This window comes from Furipterus horrens, unplaced genomic scaffold, assembly GCF_987537825.1.
Source record: "Furipterus horrens unplaced genomic scaffold, mFurHor1.1.pri manual_scaffold_7, whole genome shotgun sequence".
In the NCBI taxonomy this organism is placed as follows: Eukaryota; Metazoa; Chordata; class Mammalia; order Chiroptera; family Furipteridae; genus Furipterus; species Furipterus horrens.
Window position 1 is genome coordinate 93,612,790 of NW_028327177.1, and position 18,037 is coordinate 93,630,826.

Genomic DNA, 18,037 nt, shown 5'->3' on the forward strand with positions numbered 1-18,037 from the left:
AAGGACATAGAAAGGGAAAAAAAGGAGTGGAGAAAAGGAGCAAGTATTTATTGAACACCAGCAAGTTCCAGGTAGTTTAAATATACAAGCTTTATAACCCTGTAATATAGGCATTATTATTACAACCTTGTTTTTTTAAACAAGAAAACTCAGGCAAATAAAATAACATATTGAGGTCTTATAGCTCACAAGTGTTAGGGGCAGGATTTGGTACCCACGTCACTCTGTCTCTTCCCCCTTTGTATGATGAACTCTTCTTGGCTGTTGAAGAAAGCATCTTGGAGAAAGTGACATTTGAAGTGGGCACAAGATGTATGCCTAAAGGCACAGAACTATGACAAGGCTATTGAAGAGCAACAAGTAACTCACTTTGGCTTGACTGGTGGGAAATAAGAGTGGGAAGGAATATAGGGACAAGACTGTGAAAATCTTCATTGCCTTGCTAAAGTGTATGGATGAGTCAACACAAACCAGTACCACATCATAGAAAAATAACCAAATGGCATACCACATTGATACTGGGTTGATGATATCTTCTTTAAGTGGATTATGATATCAGCATGCTACACACTTGGGTTAGTCAGACAATGTACCCCGGAAAAATGTAATTCAGAAATCAGTTGGGGAAAAAAAAACATATGGGGGGAAGAGAAAACTGCCTTTTGAAAACTTTTTTTTAATATGTGTTTTTAAATATTTGAGTGTTTTTAGAATATATAGAATTTTTATTTTTTTAAAGTATATTTTATTGATTATGCTGTCATAGTAGTTCCAATCCCTTTCCCCTTTGCTCCCCTCTGCCCAGTACCCGCCTTCCCTCCAGCAATCCCACCCTCCCAGCTCATGTCCATGGGTCGTGCATATAAGTTCTTTGGCTTCACTCCTTCCTATACTATTCTCAACCTCCCCTGTCCATTTTGTACCAACCGATTATGCTTCCTAATCCCTGCACCATATCCCACCTCTCCCCCTTCCCCCTACCAGCTGATAACCCTCCAAATGATCCCCACACCCATGATTCCATTCCCACTCTGGTTTGCTTAGTTGGATCTTGTTTCTATTTCTTAGATTCAGTTGTTAACAGTTATGAACTTGTTGCCACCTCGGTGCCCATAGTTCTGATCTTCTTTCTCTCAAATAGGTCCCTTCGACACTTCACATAATAATGGCTTTGTGATGATGAACTCCTTTAGCATCACCTTGTCTGAAAAGCACTTCATCTGCCCTTCCATTCCAAATGATAGCGTTCCTGGATAGAGTAATCTTGGTTGTAGGTTGCTTTTCATCACCTTGAATACTGCTTGCTGGTCCCTTCCTGCCTGCAATGTCCTCTGAGAAATCAGCTGATAGTCCCATAGGCAACCCCTGTAGGCAACTCTCTATCTCTTGCTGCCCCCAGGACTCTCTCTCCATCCTTCACCCTTGGCATCTCAATCATGATGCGTCCTGGTGTGGTCCCCTCTGGGTCCAGCTTGCCCGGAACTGTCTGTGCTCCCCGGACCCGCATGTTCATCTCCCTTGCAAAATATGGGAAGTTTTTCTCATTTTTTTCAATTCTTGCTTCCTCATTCTGCACTGCTTCACCGTTTCCCTCTTCCCCATGTCCCAAATCATTGATCTGAACCCCAGTCTCCTTCTCTTCACCACTGGTTTCGTGCGGACCTTCCTCTGCTTTGCTCAGCATAATCTTCACTTCTTCTCTTATGTGTTTGCCATACTCAAGCATATCTGTCAAGCCTGTGAACATCTCTATCACCAGTGTTTTGAATTCTGCATCTGTTAGGTTGTCTATCTCCTCATCTGTGAGGTTGGCTATCTCCTCGTCGCTTAGTTCTCCCACTGGAACCTTGATCCATTCTCCCTTTTGGGCCATATTTCTCTGTCTCCTCATTCTGGCAGGCTCCTGTGTTTGTTTGCCTCCATGCCTCAGGTAGAGCTATCGCTCCTGTTACGTTGTAAGGGGTGGAGCCTTAGGGATTCGTCTGTGCAGGGCGACCTTTGCACCAAGTTGTGGCGCTGTATGTGGGGGAGAGGTCTGAGAGGGAACAATGCCTCCTGCCCAGCACTCACCCCTTTTCCAGGCACCTCTCCCACTTACACATGGGACTGGTGCCTCTCTAGCTGCTGCCCTGGCCGTTGTTCCCAGAGTGGGTGGGTCTGTAGATGTTCTAGGATCATGGGGGCCCTTTAAGCAAGCGGACTCTGCTGAGAGACCCACAGTTTCTGCCTCCACTCCAAGCCCCACTGGTCTGCACAGTCAGAAGCTATGAGGCTAGATTTTCCCCAGTGCTGGGACTGTAAGCTGCGAGGGCCAGTGAGGAGCTGGGAACGCTTCCCAGGTGTCCCTCCGGACTTTTAAAAATGTGAGTGCGCTTTCTGCCGGCCTGCCGCCACTGCTGCTGCTGCTGCTGCCACAGCCACCACCACACCGTGTCCTCTCTGTCCCGGCTCCACCCCTCCTACCTGTTTGGATGAGTATTTCTTCTTTATATCTTTGTTTGCTGGACTTCTATGTAGTTTGATTTTCTGGAACTTTTGGTTGTTTCTAGTTTTAAGGTAGTTGTATTTCTTCTTAGTTGTGGAGGGAGACTCAGCGGGTCTGTCTACGCCTCCATCTTGGCCAGAAGTCTAGATTGTTTTTATTGTATTTTTTTCCATTACCATTTATTCCCCTTATACACCCCCATAGCTGTCACCCATGAGTCCTTTTTCCTTTTTGCTCAATCCCAACCCCAAATCCTTCCAATAGCTGTCATCCTGCTCTCCATCTATGAGTCTGTCTCCATTTTGCACATTAGTTCAGTTTGTTTATTAGATTCCACATATGAATAAAATCATATGGTATCTGTCTTTCTCTAACTAGCTTATTTCACTTAATATAATGTTCTCCAGAACCATCCATGCTGTCACAAAGAGTAAACTTTTCTTCTTTTTTACAGCCACGTATAATACTATTCCATTGTGTAAATGTCCCATTGTTGTTTTATCCACTCATCTGCTGATAGACCCTCGAGCTGCTTCCACTATCTTGGTCATTGTAAATAATGCTGCAATGAGTGCAGGGGTGCTTATGTACTTTTGGTTAGTGTTTTGGGTTCCTTTGGATATATTCCCAGAAGTGTGATTGTTGGGTCAAAAGGCAGATCTATTTTTAATTTTTTGAGGTACCTCCATACTGCTTTCCACAGTGGCTGCACAAATCTGCTTCCCACTAACGGTGCAAAAAGGGTTCCTCTTCTTCCACATCCCCACCAACACTTGCTATTTGTTGATTTATTGATAGCCATTCTGACCAGTGTGAGATGATATCTCATTGTGGTTTTAATTTGCATTTCTCTGATGATTAGTGACATTGAGCATCTTCTCACATGTCTATTGGCCATCTGTAGGTCCTCTTGGGAGAAATATCTATTCTGGTCCTTGGCCCACTTTTTAATTGGATTGTGTGTGTGTTGGGGGGAGGGTTGGTGTGGAGTTTTGTGAATTCTTTATAAATTTTGGATATTTACCCCTTATCAGATGTATTGGCAAATATCTTCTCCCATTCTGTGGGTTGTCTTTTTATTTTGTTTATGATTTCCTTTGCTGTGCAAATATTTTTTTAGTTTGATGTAGTACCATTTGTTTATGTTTTCTTCTGTTTCCCCTGCCCAGGGAGATATATCAGATAAAATATTGCTATGACAATGTCTGAGATTTTACTGCCTATTTTTTCTTCTAGTATTTGTATAGTTTAGGATCTAACATTTAAGTCTGTGATCCATTTTGAACCTACTCTTATATGTGGTGTAAGAATGTGGTCTAATTCATTTTTTTTTTTTTTTTGCATGTATCTGTCCAGTTTTCCCAACACCATTTATTGAATAGATTGCCTTTGGCTCATTGTATGTGCTTGCTTCCTCTGTCGAATATTAATTGACTATAAAAGTGTGAGTTTATTTCTGGGCTCTCTATTCTGTTCCATCACTCTATGTGTCTGTTTTTATGCCAGTACCATGCTGTTATGATTACTATAGCCTTATAGAAACATTTGATATTAGGTAGTGTAATTTCTCCAACTTTGTTCTTCTTTCTCAGGATCACTGTTGCTATGTGGGGCCTTTTGTACATGTTTGAAACATTTGTTCTAGTTTTGTGAAATACTTCATTGAAATCTTGATAGCAATTACAATGAATCTATAGATTGCTTTGGGTAGCATGGACATCTTAATGATGTTAATTCTTCCTACTATGAGCATACTATGTGCTTCCACTTATTTGTATCTTCTTCAATTTCTTTTTTCACTGTGTGGTTGCCTCTCACTAGTGCCCCCAAATGGGCACCTGACATGCAACCTAGTAATGTGCCCTGACTGGGAATCGAACCAGCGACACCTGGCTCACAGGCTGACGCTCAATCCACTGAGCCACAGCAGCCAGGGCTTCTTCAATTTCTTTATTCAGTGTCTTACAGTTTTCTGAGTACAGGTATTTTACATCCTTGATTATATTTATTTCTAGGTATTTTATTTCTGAAGCAATTGTGAATGGAATTGTTAATGTCCCTTTAGATAGTTCATTATTGGCATATAAAACTACAACTTATTTCTGGATATTAATTTTGTATCCTGCTACTTTGCTGAATTCATTTATCAGTTAAAGTAGTTTCTCAGTGGAAATTTGGGGTTCTTTATGTAGTGTCATGTCATCTGCAAATAATGACAGTTTTCTTCTTCCTTCCCAACTTGGGTGCCTTTTATTTCTTCTTCTTATCTAATTGCTGTGACTAGGATGTCCAGAACTATGTTGAGTAAGAGAGATGAAAGTGGACATCCCTGTCTTGTTTTTTATCTTATGGTAAATGCTTGTAGTTTTTGCCCATTGAGTATGATGCTGGCAATGGGTTTGTCATATATGGCCTTTATAATGTTTAGTTATGTTCTCTCTAATTTCACTTTGCTGAGAGGTTTTATCATAAATGGGTGCTGGATTTATAAAATGCTTTTTCTGCATCTACTGATATGATCATGTGGTTTTTATCCTTCATTTTGTTTATGTGGTGTATCACATTTATTGATTTGCAAATGTCAAATCAACCTTGTAGTCCTGGAATAAATCCTGCTTGATCACAGTGTATGATCTTTTTGATGTATTACTTTATTTGGTTTCCTAATATTTTGTTGAGAATTTTAGCATCTATGTTCATCATGGATATTGGCCTATAATTTTCTTTCTTTATAGTGTCTTTGTCTGGTTTTATTATGAGGATAATGCTGGACTTGTAAATGAGTTTGGGAGCCCTCCCTCCTCTTGAGTTTTATGAAAGAATCTGAGAAGGAAAGGTGTTAGTTCTTCTCGGAACATTTGCTAAAATTCACTTATGCAGCCATCCAGTCCAGGGCTTTGGTTTGTTGAGAGTTTTCTATTTTATTTTATTTTATTTTATTTTGTGCTTTATTAATATGCTGTTACAGTTGTTCCAATTTCTTTCCTTTGTTCCCCTCCACCCAGTGACCGTCCTTTCTCCAGTTGTCCCCCCACCCCAATTAGTCCATGCCCATTGGTTGTGCATATAGTTCTTCTCAACATCTTCCTGTCTACTCCACTCCCTCCTGATATGCTTCTTAATTCCTGGACCATCTCCCTCCCTTTCCCCCCTTCCCCCTCCCCGCTGACCTCCCCCAATATGTTCCCTGTACCTATAATTCTTTTTCCACTCTCATTGCCTACTTAGTTTGCCTTTGTTTCAATTCCCTAGCTTCTGTTGTTGGTTGTTGTGTTACAGTTTTCACTTTAATGTTCATAGTTTTGATCCTCTTTCTCCTAAACAAGTCCCTTTAACATTTCATATATCAATGGTTTGGATCTGATGAACTCATTCAGTTTTACTTTGTCCTGGAAGCACTTTCTCTGCCCTTCTATTCTGAATGACAGCTTCGCTGGACAGAGTAATCATGGTTGTAGGTTTTTGCTTTTCATTACTTTGAATACATCTTGCCAATCCCTTCTTGCCTGCAGAGTTTCTTTTGAGAAATCAGCTGATAGTCTTATTGGGACCCCTTTGTACATAATTCTCTTCCTCTTTCTTGCTGCTTTTAAGATTCTCTCCTTGTCCTTAATTTTTGACATTTTGATTATACTGTGTCTTGGTGTGGTTCTCCCTGGGTCCAGTTTTTTTGGAACTCTCTGTGCTTCCTGGACCTGTAAGTCTATTTCCTTTCCCAAGTTAGGGAAGTTCTGCTTCATTATTTTTTACATAATTTTTCAATTTCTAGTTCTTCTTCACCTTTTGGCAACCCTATTTTGAATGTTGGCCCGCTTATAGCTGTCCCATAGGTTTCTGAGCCTCTTCTCATTTTCCTCTTTTTTTGTTTCCTCTTTCTGCACTGGTTGACTGTTAGTTCCTTCACTATGTTCCAATTTATTGATTTGATCCCTGGTTTTCTTGCCCTCACCCTTAGTTTTGTATGTGTTTTCATTCATTTCATCAGGACTAGCCTTTATTCCTTCCCCATCTTGTTTAAGATCTGCTGTTAGGTCTGTAAGCACTTTTATAACCAAAGCTCTGAACTATGCCTCAGAAAGATATTCTATCTGCTGATCTGTTAGGTCAGATATTTGCTGTCTGGTCTGCTGCATGAGTGGAATCTCTATCATGATCACTGCCATCCTGACAGTTTTGTGTTTACCTTTGGTTCCTGGGCAGGGCTGTCTCACCTCCTATGCTATACTGGGGTGGAGCCCCATGCACTCGTCACTTCTGGGTGACCCTTCTCACCATGCTGTGGCATTTTGTGTGGGGGCGGGGGTCCAAGATAGATTCTTGCCATTTGCTCTCTGCTGAGAGACTGGGAGCTTCTTCCTCCATCCCCACCCCTTCTGACCTTCACTTTCTGAGGCAATGGGGGTCTGCCTTCCCTGGCATTGGAATCGCAAGCTGAGGGATCTGGTCTGCAGCCGGTGATGCTCCTCCGGTGTTTCTTGCCTCTTTTTAAATACAGGTGTCTGTGCTTGCCGCCATCCCACCGCTGTTACTGCAGCCACTGCCACCAGCACAGCTTGACGTCTCCACCCTGGCTTTGCCCCTCCCACCTGTGCGGGCAAGCACCACTAGTCTATAACTTCATATGTTGGACTTCCATGTAGCTTTAGCCCCTGGAGCTTCTGGCTATCTCTGGTCCTGCAGCAGATATGCTCCTTCCCAGCTATGAAGGAAGATGGAGTGCACCAGTCTAGGCCTCCATCTTGGCCGGAAGTCTGGGGAGTTTTTTTATTACTGTTTCAATTTCACTAGGTGTAATCTGTCTAGTCACATTCTCTTATTCTTCCTGATTTAGTTTTGAAAGATTGTTATGTTTCTAGGAATTTATTCATTTCCTCCAGGCTGTTCAGTTTGTTGGCATATATTTATTCATAATATTTGTATTTTTTTGTGTCAGTTGTTATTTCTCCTCTTTCATTTCTGATATTATTTAGTTAGGTTCTCTCTCTCTCTTTTTCTTGATAAGTCTGGTTAGAGGTTTTACAATCTTGTTTATCTTTTCAAAGAACCTACTCTTGAACTCATTGATCTTTTGTATCATCTCTTTTAGACTCTATTTATGTTTATTTCTGCCATGATCTTTATTATTTTCTTCCGTTTACTCATTTTGGGCTTTGTTTGTTGTTCTTTTTCAAGTTCCTTTAAGTGTGAAGTTAAATTTTTTATTTGAGCTTTTTCTAGTTGTTTGATATAGGCCTGTAATGCTATAAATTTCCCTCTTACGGTTACTTTCCCAATGTCCCACAGATTTTGGATAGTTGTGTCATCATTTTCATTTGTTTTAAGGTATCTTTTGATTTCTTCCTTGATTTCATTGTTGACCCATTGACTATTGACCCTTTCATTGTTTAATAACATGTGATTTATCTTCCATGTCTTTGCATATTTTCCTATGATCGATTTCTAGTTTTTAGCATTGTGGCCAGAGATGATGCTTGATATGATTTCAATCTTCTAAATTTATTGGGATTTGTTTTCTGTCCCAACATGTGGTCTATCCTAGAAAATGTTTCATGTGCATTTGAAAAGTATGTATATTCCACTGTATTGGGATGAAATGCTCTGAAGATATCAGTTAAATACATTTGATCTTGTGTGTCATTTAACACTGCTGTCTCCTTTTTGCTTTTATGTCTGAAATATCTATCCTTTGAAGTCAATAGTGTTAAAATGCCCTACTATGACTGTATTTCTGTCAATCTCCCTTTATGTCCACCAAAACTTGCTTCACATATTTAAGTGTTCCTATGTTGGGTGCATAAATGTTTACTAGAGTTATATCCTCTTGTTGGATTAGTTCCTTAATCATTATGTAATGTTCTTCTTTGTCTCTCACTATAGCCTTGATTTTAAAGTCTATTTTATTGGATATAAGTACTGCTACTCCAGCATTTTTTTACCTTTCCATTTGCATGAAATATCTTTTTCCATCTGTTTAATTTTAGTCTGTGTGTATCTTTCAATCTGAGGTGGGTCTCTTGGAGGCTGCATATATATGGTTCTTACTTTCCTTATCCATTCAGCTACCCTATGTCTTTTGGTTGAAGCATTTAAGCCATTTACATTTAAGGTGATTATTAATAGAAATGTATTTAGTGCAATTTTATTGTTAGATTATTTTCCTTTTTTTTTCTTCTTCTTAAAGGAAGCTCTTTAACCTTTGTTGCAGTACTGGTTTGGTGTTAACAAACTTGTTTAGCCTTCCAGTGTATTTTTATTATTTCTATGTCTTTTGCATCCTGTTGCCTATCCTTGTAATCATTACTCTAAACTCTATATCTTATTAATTGCTTGCCTCCGTTTCATTTAGTTCTTTTTCTGGATAATTTTCTTGTTCTTTCATTTGGGACCTGTTTCTTTGTCTTCCCATTTTGGCTGCTTCTTTGAATTTGTTTCTATGTACTAGGTAGATCTGCAAAGACTCTGATTAGACCTGTGTCAGACATGCCTGTGACTGGCCCTGGACAACCTGTTTGGAACTATCAGCAATCCACAGCTTGTTGCTCCCTCTGTTGGGCCTGGGTAGAGCAGAAAGAACCAGACTGTGCACTAAGGTTGGCTTTTACCAGTACCAGGCAGGGGAGTGTCAACTAAAGTCTCAGAACTCCTAGTGGTCCATCTTTGCTGTTAGTGTTAATCACTGATATAGCCTCAAGCTGTACTCAGCAGACTGGCTTAAGCTTCACAGGATGGGGTGAGGGGGATTCCTGTGGGTGGGGCTATTGCTTCCCTCCAGGCTGATGCCACATGCAGGGGAGTGCTCTGCCCTAGAAAGATGTCTTCTGCAGTATGGGGAATGACTCAGCACAAGGATCCTAGCAGCTGATCCTTCCACTCTCTCCCCAGAGCCACCAACCCCAGAGTCTCCTCATGCAACTCTCATCCATTCTGCCCTCCCTCTGCCAGAGCCCAGGTAAATGGCTGCAAATGAAATTTTGTGTTTTGGCCCTTTAAGAAACCCTCTGTATCTCTAGCTGTCTCTCCCTGGTGGACAGAAGCCCTCCTGCTTTCCATAGGTGGATGTTATTTGGGTTCCTTTCCAAGTTTCTGATGCTCTCTGCTGAGGAGCCCAGCTTGGGGTTTAGACCCCATACTTCTCAGGGGGGACCCCCCAGCTGCTGAAATATCCCTTTGGTACTTCAACTGCTGCCCATGGGAGCCCAGCCAGGCCTCTCATGCCTTTGCACTCCTTTCCAGTCTTTTTGTGGTGATGTGGTTCCTTGGGGTCTGTCCTTAGTTATAAGGCTTCTCTCCAGCTAGTATTCAGTTGGTTATTCAGGATGATTTTTCTTTAATATAATTTTAATTCCCATTTGGTCTTAGGAGGAGGTTAGTGCAGCTTTCACTTACTCTCCACCATTATAGGTCTTTATAGGGTTTTGTTTTGTTTTTTAAAGAATCTAGGTAATAGGACTGGTAGATTCCTCTGATGTCCTTATCACATACATCTCTTCAGCCCACATCTAATTCCAGCCACAGCTGTAGACAGCAATTCTTTGTGCATTCAGATTCATCTTAGGCAGACAGCATCTCATCCTAAGCATGCATCTTTCTGTACTCTGTTCCTAAGATTTCTCTGATATCACAGGAGCCTTCCTGGCTCACAAGCACAGGCTAAAAATGTGGAGAAATTATCACATCCTTAAGAAACCCATTATGTGAAATATGTGGAAAATATACCTAAATTAGTTTTTGCTCTCATTGACAAAAGGTTTTCCCATATTAAATGTATCGTTACAGCATTCACCCAGTATATGTAAACTATGCTTTGATTTATGTACAACATTTCAAGAATATGGTTATTCAGTTAAGCCATGATGTACTTTCATTTTAATATTATAGAAACACTTTCTACTGCTGAATCCCATGAAAATAACTGGATGAATTTTTCTGCATTTGAGATTATTTAACTTAAAATACATGCTGTATAGCATACTTGAAATGTACGTAGGGGAACCTCAAAGGGATCGGAGGCCATCCTCCAGAGCACTGACACAGGCTTAATGAGAGGACCGTGTGACATACATGTCACACATATGAAGATGCCAAGGACAGAGTAAATAAATATTGGTTTCAAAATGATCTCCAGCCATGACTGGTGTGGCTCAGTTGGTTGGACATCATCCCACAAAGTGAAAGGCCACCGGTTCGATTCCTAGTCAGGGCACATGCCTGGGTTGTGGGTTTGGTCCCAGTTGGGGTAAGTGCAAGAGGTAGCCAATCAATGTTCCTCTGTCACATTGATGTTTCTCTCTCTCTCTCTCTTTCTCTTTCTCCCTCCATTTTCCTCTCTCTAAAAGTAAATAAATATTTTTTAAACCTCCAAATGGAAAGTCACAAAATCAGAAAATATATATTGTTACTTATTCATATCATAATAATTAATTATTCTCCTGCACTTGTAACCTCAAGCATATGTCAGCAAGTCTATATGACAACATTTAAGTATTGAAGTTATAAATATCTGTGAACATTACCAAAGTATTATTAGCCAATACTTTGGTAAATGGCAGAATCATTACATTTTAATAAAGTTTAATATCATTGCAGTTTGTCTAGCTTTGGAGGTTTTAAGTCATAAAATTAATACTTTTATAGTAAACATTATTTTAGTTAGCATGTCTTTTTTAAGTATAAGTTTTTAGAGATATATGATTACAGAATGTTACAATGAAAAAGATCACTGATTTGCCTCACTTAACTGTTAAAAATCTTATCAGAATATTTTTCTTGTGTAATTTTTATATTAAAGGCATGGGAGAAGTTGCTGTTTGGAGTTTGTTTTTTTCATGCACTTGTACAAGAGAGAAAGAAATTTGGTCCTCTTGGTTGGAATATTCCATATGGATTTAATGAATCAGACTTACGCATCAGTATTCAACAGTTACAGGTAAAATTAGAAAGGAATTAACCCTAATGGAGGATAACTGTGTATCAGACCCTTTGCTAGAATAACTTATTCAGTTCTCCCAACATCACTAATAGATGAGTAGATAGTAATAATAATTATAACTATGGATTAATGAAGTCTAACTCTATCTGGATTTTTTTCTGCTACAAATAATGGAAAACCTGATTCAAACTGGCTTAAACCATAACAAAACTTATTTCACATTAAAAAAAAGTACAGAGGAAGGACAGGCTGTGGAGTTGGTTGATTCAGCAAAACTGTTGTCATCAAGGACCCTGGTTCTGTCTTTTTGCAAAGCCCTCCTCAGTGTTGGATTTATATAGGTCTTAACTATCCTCTATTCTTCTCCTCCACTCTGTCAAATCTAAAATTCAGCTCTTTCAGTCAACAGGAATAGGCTGTCTACTTTAAATAGAAAAGGAATTTATTGAAAGAATATCGGGTAGGTCACAGAATCACCAAAACAGATGAAGAACCAAAGTATCCAGAGTCATATCCAGAATCACACCATGTCTGGTAGGAGCAGTGCCTCTATCCTTCTTGAATATTAGACATTGCAGCTGACATATCTTCCACACACACTCTAGTAATCTTTCAAACGTCATCAAAAAAAGATTTTTTGCTGTTCCTACTTCGTTGTTTACCAAACCCCAGTTCAGTGTGAAATGGATGCATCTGAGGATCCAAGCCCAGGGCATAGGCCTGAGCCTTAGCTGTAAGGGAGGTTGGGACTCACAATGTGAGGCATTCAGATGGTCAGCAGGCCCCTCCAAATAAGTAAGTAAATAAGTGAGTAAGTAAGTAAGTAAATGAATGGATGAATGAATGAATGAATGAATAAGATAAAATATCCACTATAAATCCCTACTAAATCAGACTTTGAACTAGGCACATAATATATCAATTCTAATTCTCACAGCAACCATATAAGGTTGGTATTACCCCTGTTTTTAAGAAAACCAAGGCTAGTAAGTGAACTTTCCCAGTTAGACAAACACAGAATATTAATACTTTTCTGCTTTTTTTCTGTGGTGAAGGCTTTTATGATATGGGGCCTCCTAAAGGTCACCCAAAGATAACCCATAATGATAATTCTCTCAATCCCACTTCTGTGTGTTTCCATAGGTGATTGATTGACAGATATTTAATGCTACCTTAAAGTGGAAATGAAGTGAAAGACTTTGTTTTTCTCACTTTATGTTTCATTTCTTTCAGTTATTTATAAATGAATATGACACAATTCCATTTGAAGCTATCTCTTACCTGACTGGGGAATGTAACTACGGAGGAAGAGTGACAGATGATTGGGACAGACGTCTTCTCTTAACCATGCTGGCTGACTTTTATAATCCACACATAATTGAAAACCCTCATTATAAGTTTTCTCCCAGTGGAAATTATTTTGCACCTCCCAAAGGCACCTATAATGATTACATTGAATTCATTAAGGTAACTAATACCACTAAAAATAGGATTAAATTTAAGTACAATTTTTCTAAAAAGCAAGTAGTAAAATATTCGCTAGAAATGCATCAGGTTAGATAAGTATTATGGTTTTAATCAATTTTCAGTATCTTTTGTTTCTAATAATTATTGAAAATTAGAAAAGTTTGATTCCTTTATTGTTTATTTAGTTGATTTTTAACCCATTTTGGTCTGTACATGTCTACCTTATGAATTAATGTATCCAGTGAAAATGTGATGTTTCCTTAATCTATTCTGGTAGAAACTTCCATTTACTCAACACCCTGAGATATTTGGATTACATGAAAATGTTGATGTCTCCAAAGATCTTCAACAAACGAAAGTCCTCTTTGAGTCCTTGCTCCTCACCCAGGGGGGCTCCAAACAGACAGGATCCTCAGGAAGTACTGACCAGATTCTACTTGAAATTACCAAAGGTATTCTCAAAAAGGTAATGTTTAGCTTAAAATATGTTGCTTATAAGATAAATCAAAATGTTACTGAAATAGCAATCTGAAAACTTAGGAGCATTATGACCTTGAATGAAATATTTTACCTTTCTGAGCATTAGTGTCCAAATCTATACACTGGTGATAAGTTCTTGTGAACATTAGAGATCATAAATGAAAGTATTTGCGTAGCTCTCTGAGGAAGACTGACTGCAGCTGCAGCAGAGCTCCATCAGCCCGCTCCTGCTCCTGATTCACCACTGCTCACTCTCACAAGAAACAAGTCGGTCAAGAAGCTTTTTAAAAATTAAACTTATTGGGTGACCTTGGTTAATAGGATCACATATATTTCAGGTTACATTTGTATAACACTAACTCTGTATATTGCCCCGTGTGCCCACCACCTACAGTCAAACCATCTCCCATCACTATATGTTAGGCCACCCTCCATCCCCCACTTCCTTCAATCTCCTTCCCTCTGGCAACTACTACATAGCTGTCTGTGTCCACAAGTTTGTTTTATATCCCACATATGAGTAAAATCATATGGTTCTTAGTTTTTTCTGATTTAGCATAATATTCTCAAGGTCCATCCATGTCGTCACACATGGCAATATTTCATCTCTTCTTATGGCTGGGTAGTATTCCATTGTATATATATATATATATGTACCACATAAGCCCTGGCTGGTTTAGCTCAGTGGATTGAGCGTCGGCCTGCAAGCTAAGTGTCGCTAGTTCGATCTTCCAGTCAGGGCACATCAGAGAAGGAAAACTCTGATTCCAAAAAACCTCCGCTGCCTTGCGGCATACCTCTTCAGGGGAAAGGCTAAGGGAGTAAACCCCGACAGAAAATCCGGAGCCGGAGTCCCTAAGGCGGTTTGATGTTGTAGTCAACACCGGCAACTCCTGCGGTGCACCTGAAGCCAAGCTGTATCGACTCCGTCTTTCCCTTGGACCCTTCAGCTGCGAAGAGAGGGGGGATCTGCTGCATGGGCAACAGCAGACCCTCCATATTACCCTGCCCAGGCTCTGTAGCTTCAGCGTCATCGCAAGATGTCGATTCAACACGGGAGGAGACAGATACCATGTCACTCCTGAGTCGGACTGCACAGCCATTCTCGGCGGTGCAGATAGACTCTTAAGAAGCTACACCATCGTCTCTCGAGACGGACGGCTGCCGACGATGTACCACATCTTCTTTATCCAGTCCTCTGTTGAAAGACACTCTGGATGTCTCCATCTCTTGGCCACCTTGAATAATGCTTCCATGTACATAGGGGTACGTATATCTTTGCGAACACATGTTTTTGAGTTTGTTGGGTAGATACCCAAGAGAGAGATTGCTGAGTAATTCTATTCTTCCTTTTCTGAGGAACTGCCAGACTGTTTTCCACAGTGGCTGTACCAGCCTGCATTCCCACCAGCAGTGAATGAATGTTCCCTTTCCTCCACACCTTCTCCAACAGTTGTTACCACTTGTCTTGTTGATAACAGCCACTCTAACAAGTGTAAGGTGGTATCTCGTGGTAGTTTTGATTTGCATTTCCCTAATAGCTAGTGAGGTTGAACATCTTTTCATATATCTGTCTGCCATTTGTATATCTTCTTGGGAAAGGTGTCTGTTTAGGTCCTCTGCTGATTTTCAGCCATGACTTTTAAAGGTGCTGGAAAGACACCTGTGGAACCAGGGGTAGCGATTCACCAAATTAGAATTACCTAACGAGTCACAACATAAAGTCTCTAGAGAAGGTGTGTGCTGACTTAATCAGAGACACAAAGGAAACGAATCTCAGAGTGAAAGGACCAGTATAGATGCCTACCAAGACTCTGAGAATCCCTACAAGGAAAATGCCCTGTGGAAATGGTTCTAAGACTTGGGATGGGTTTCAGATGAGGATCCACCACAAGTAATTCATTGACTTGCACAGTCCTTCTGAGATTGTTAAGTAGCTTACCTCAATCAGTATTGAGCCAGGAGTTCATGTTTAAGTCACCATTGCAGGTGCTTAAATCAACCTTTTTAATGAATTGACTTCAGTTGTTAAATAAGTAAATAAATAAATATGAAGTTCTTTGCATAATGTCTGGCCCATGCTAAATTCTTAGTAACTGTGGATGAACTAATGAACATATATGATTTATTATCATTTCTAAGCAAAAGTAATGGGCCTACTTTTTAAATAATGGATCAAGAAGTGAGGAGGCAAAGGGAGATAATATCAGCACTAAATTAGCTGCTAGAGCTCTTTTTTTTTCCCCCTCATAATAGAACCCAATGTACTTAGTTAGCCCTACTAGGTAAAGTGGAATGATACTCTCTAGTCTCACCTTTGCTTTTCTATCTTAAATTCAATAAAGGAGTACTAATAGAACTTTTAAAAACATTATAGTCCCAAGCACAGATCTTCACAATTCCCCTCCAGGGAAAATAGTGTAATTTTCCCCCTATTTCAGTGTTTTTCAGTGTCAGGCACTCTGATGTAGCAGAACCTGACCTATAGTCCATCTGCCTTGAAAGCCCACGGACAGTACCAGTGCTCAACTCTCACAGTTGGTAGCCTTTCCTGACACCACTCCTTAAGAGCCTACTCATCATACACCTGGCTGTGGCCCCTGAGAAGACAGGGGAGTATCAGTGCCTATGAACACTAAGTGAGAACAAACTAGCCTCTTCCCACCCTCACTCCTAGAATGCTTCTTCTGTTGTTTGCCTCTTCTCACCCCTGACTCCTTAGCGGTCCTGTGGTTTATCTCTGTGGGGGAAGGTTCTTTCCCTTGCAGAATGGTGGCACTTATAAGATCCCTAACAGAAAGTTAGCTGGCAGTGGAATCTGGGATTTATTTGAGGTAGAGGGATTGTGCTAAGCCAAAGGGTCCTTGAGTGACACTATGTAGAGTGACTTAGAAAAAGTCATTTATACCACCTGGGGACCACCGCATGAGGAGCTTAACTGTTTTAGTTTGGAATCTCCCTGATTGGGAAACTTCCTTGTCCCTTAATGAGTGTAAATTCTGATGTCTTGTGGCTTAATCCTCAGTCCCAAAATCCCCTTCATTACTTCTCAAGCATCCCTTTGGTGCCTCATAGAAATCAGACACATGGTGGCCTTCTCTCTCCGTATGCCCTGAAACTCTGTTTTATTCACACATTAATTATTTGATAGCAGCACAAGCTAAACTATTTGAAGCCAATTGATAATTGGCCAGAAATCAATATAAAACAGCTATGAAATGGTACATCAGTTTTATCAATACAAAATAAGATTTAATTTACAAAAGAAAATTATACAACTTCTCAGAAATGTATATGTTCTGCAAAATGCTATACCCTGCAGCATAGGCCTTGGAGTTAGAGACCTGTGGATTTAAACAGATCGCTTTTTGGCTGGGTGACCTTGGGCAATTATTTATTTATTTATTTGTTTGTTTGTTTGTTTATTATATGGGCACATCATGTTTCATAGGCTCAAGCTGGAGAGAGCAGGACTGTCTGGGGAGGCAGGTGTGAGGGGTATGGGGCAAGGGGGGTGTTCACAGAGATGCCAATAGGACGAAGACCTTTTGTATTGCAGGCTACTGCTGGTGTGGTCTGGCTCCTAGGCCACTTAGCATGACTCTGGTTGCTATGTATCTTAGCCGCCCCACTTTCTGCTTGCCCCTTCCCTCCCCGGGGTCTTTTCAGTCAGTAATGGAAAGATAATTATTACCTGGCTTTGATCCAGCCTTCCAGGTGGTAATATTTTTCTATTTTTACTTCTTTTAGTAGTGATAAAAATATTTTTACTATTAAACAGTTACTACCTGAATGATGAGTTTGGCTTCGGAGATAGGGTTTGCTGGGGTGGGGGTGGGGGATTATGTGAAAATTCTATGGATTGTAAAGGATAACATGTAATAAGTATAACCTAAGGGAAGAAGATTTCCATTTAAAAGAATAAATGACTTGATCCATGTGTACTTTAGACGGGAGTGCCAGTTTTGTCTCAGGGAAAATGGCTCTTTTCTTTAAGAAAGCCAATTAATAGGTCTTTGGGTTAGGCTCCAAGCATCGCCTGCAGTGAAGGGTTGAAACAGAAGAGGATTCAATCTCTCTGCATAATAAAGCAGAAGGCTTGACCCAGGTGATTCAGTCCAGGAGCTGTGTCCCATTTAAAGCAGCAGAATCCAAACTGGTTGGGCAATTATTTATCCTCTCTACTTAAATGTCCTTATCTGTGAATGGAGATAATAATGGCCACATAAGAGCAAATACTAAGGATTAAATGAGATAATCTATGGAAAGCAGTTAGCACAATACCTAGCATATAATAACTCCTCAGTGTTAGCTACTAGTGATATTATAGTTGAATGAAACTAATTATCTATTTTGAGAGTAATATGTAATCTTCAAAATCTATTTTTTTAGCTTCCAAATGATTTTGACATTGAAACATCCCTGTGGAAGTATCCTGTGAGATATGAAGAGAGTATGAATACTGTGTTAGTACAAGAAATGGAAAGATTTAACAAGTAAGAATCTATACTCCCAGTGATTCAGAAGGTGACCAACCAACATCGATAGACACATTGGTATTGACTTAAAATTTTAAGAAAAAGTTATCAAAACCTGCCATTTCTTTAGAATTCCCCTCCCTTTCTAATTTATAATTAAATTGCATAACCTTTTGCCCCAGAAGTGAGGCTATCTTT

The 18,037-nt window shown here is 39.9% G+C and overlaps 1 protein-coding gene and 1 pseudogene across 1 annotated transcript in view; both read left to right on the forward strand.

The window, feature by feature from the left end:
• DNAH12 (dynein axonemal heavy chain 12) overlaps window positions 1-18,037 on the forward strand; it is a 291,227-nt gene that overhangs the window by 262,687 nt on the left and 10,503 nt on the right. The window contains exons 65-68 of the mRNA XM_090282944.1: window positions 11,274-11,411; window positions 12,648-12,881; window positions 13,159-13,347; window positions 17,754-17,857. Coding sequence (XP_090139070.1) covers window positions 11,274-11,411; window positions 12,648-12,881; window positions 13,159-13,347; window positions 17,754-17,857 — 665 coding nt within the window. The remainder of the gene's footprint in view (window positions 1-11,273; window positions 11,412-12,647; window positions 12,882-13,158; window positions 13,348-17,753; window positions 17,858-18,037) is intronic.
• On the forward strand, window positions 14,997-15,358 carry LOC150004809 (small ribosomal subunit protein uS10 pseudogene; annotated as a pseudogene).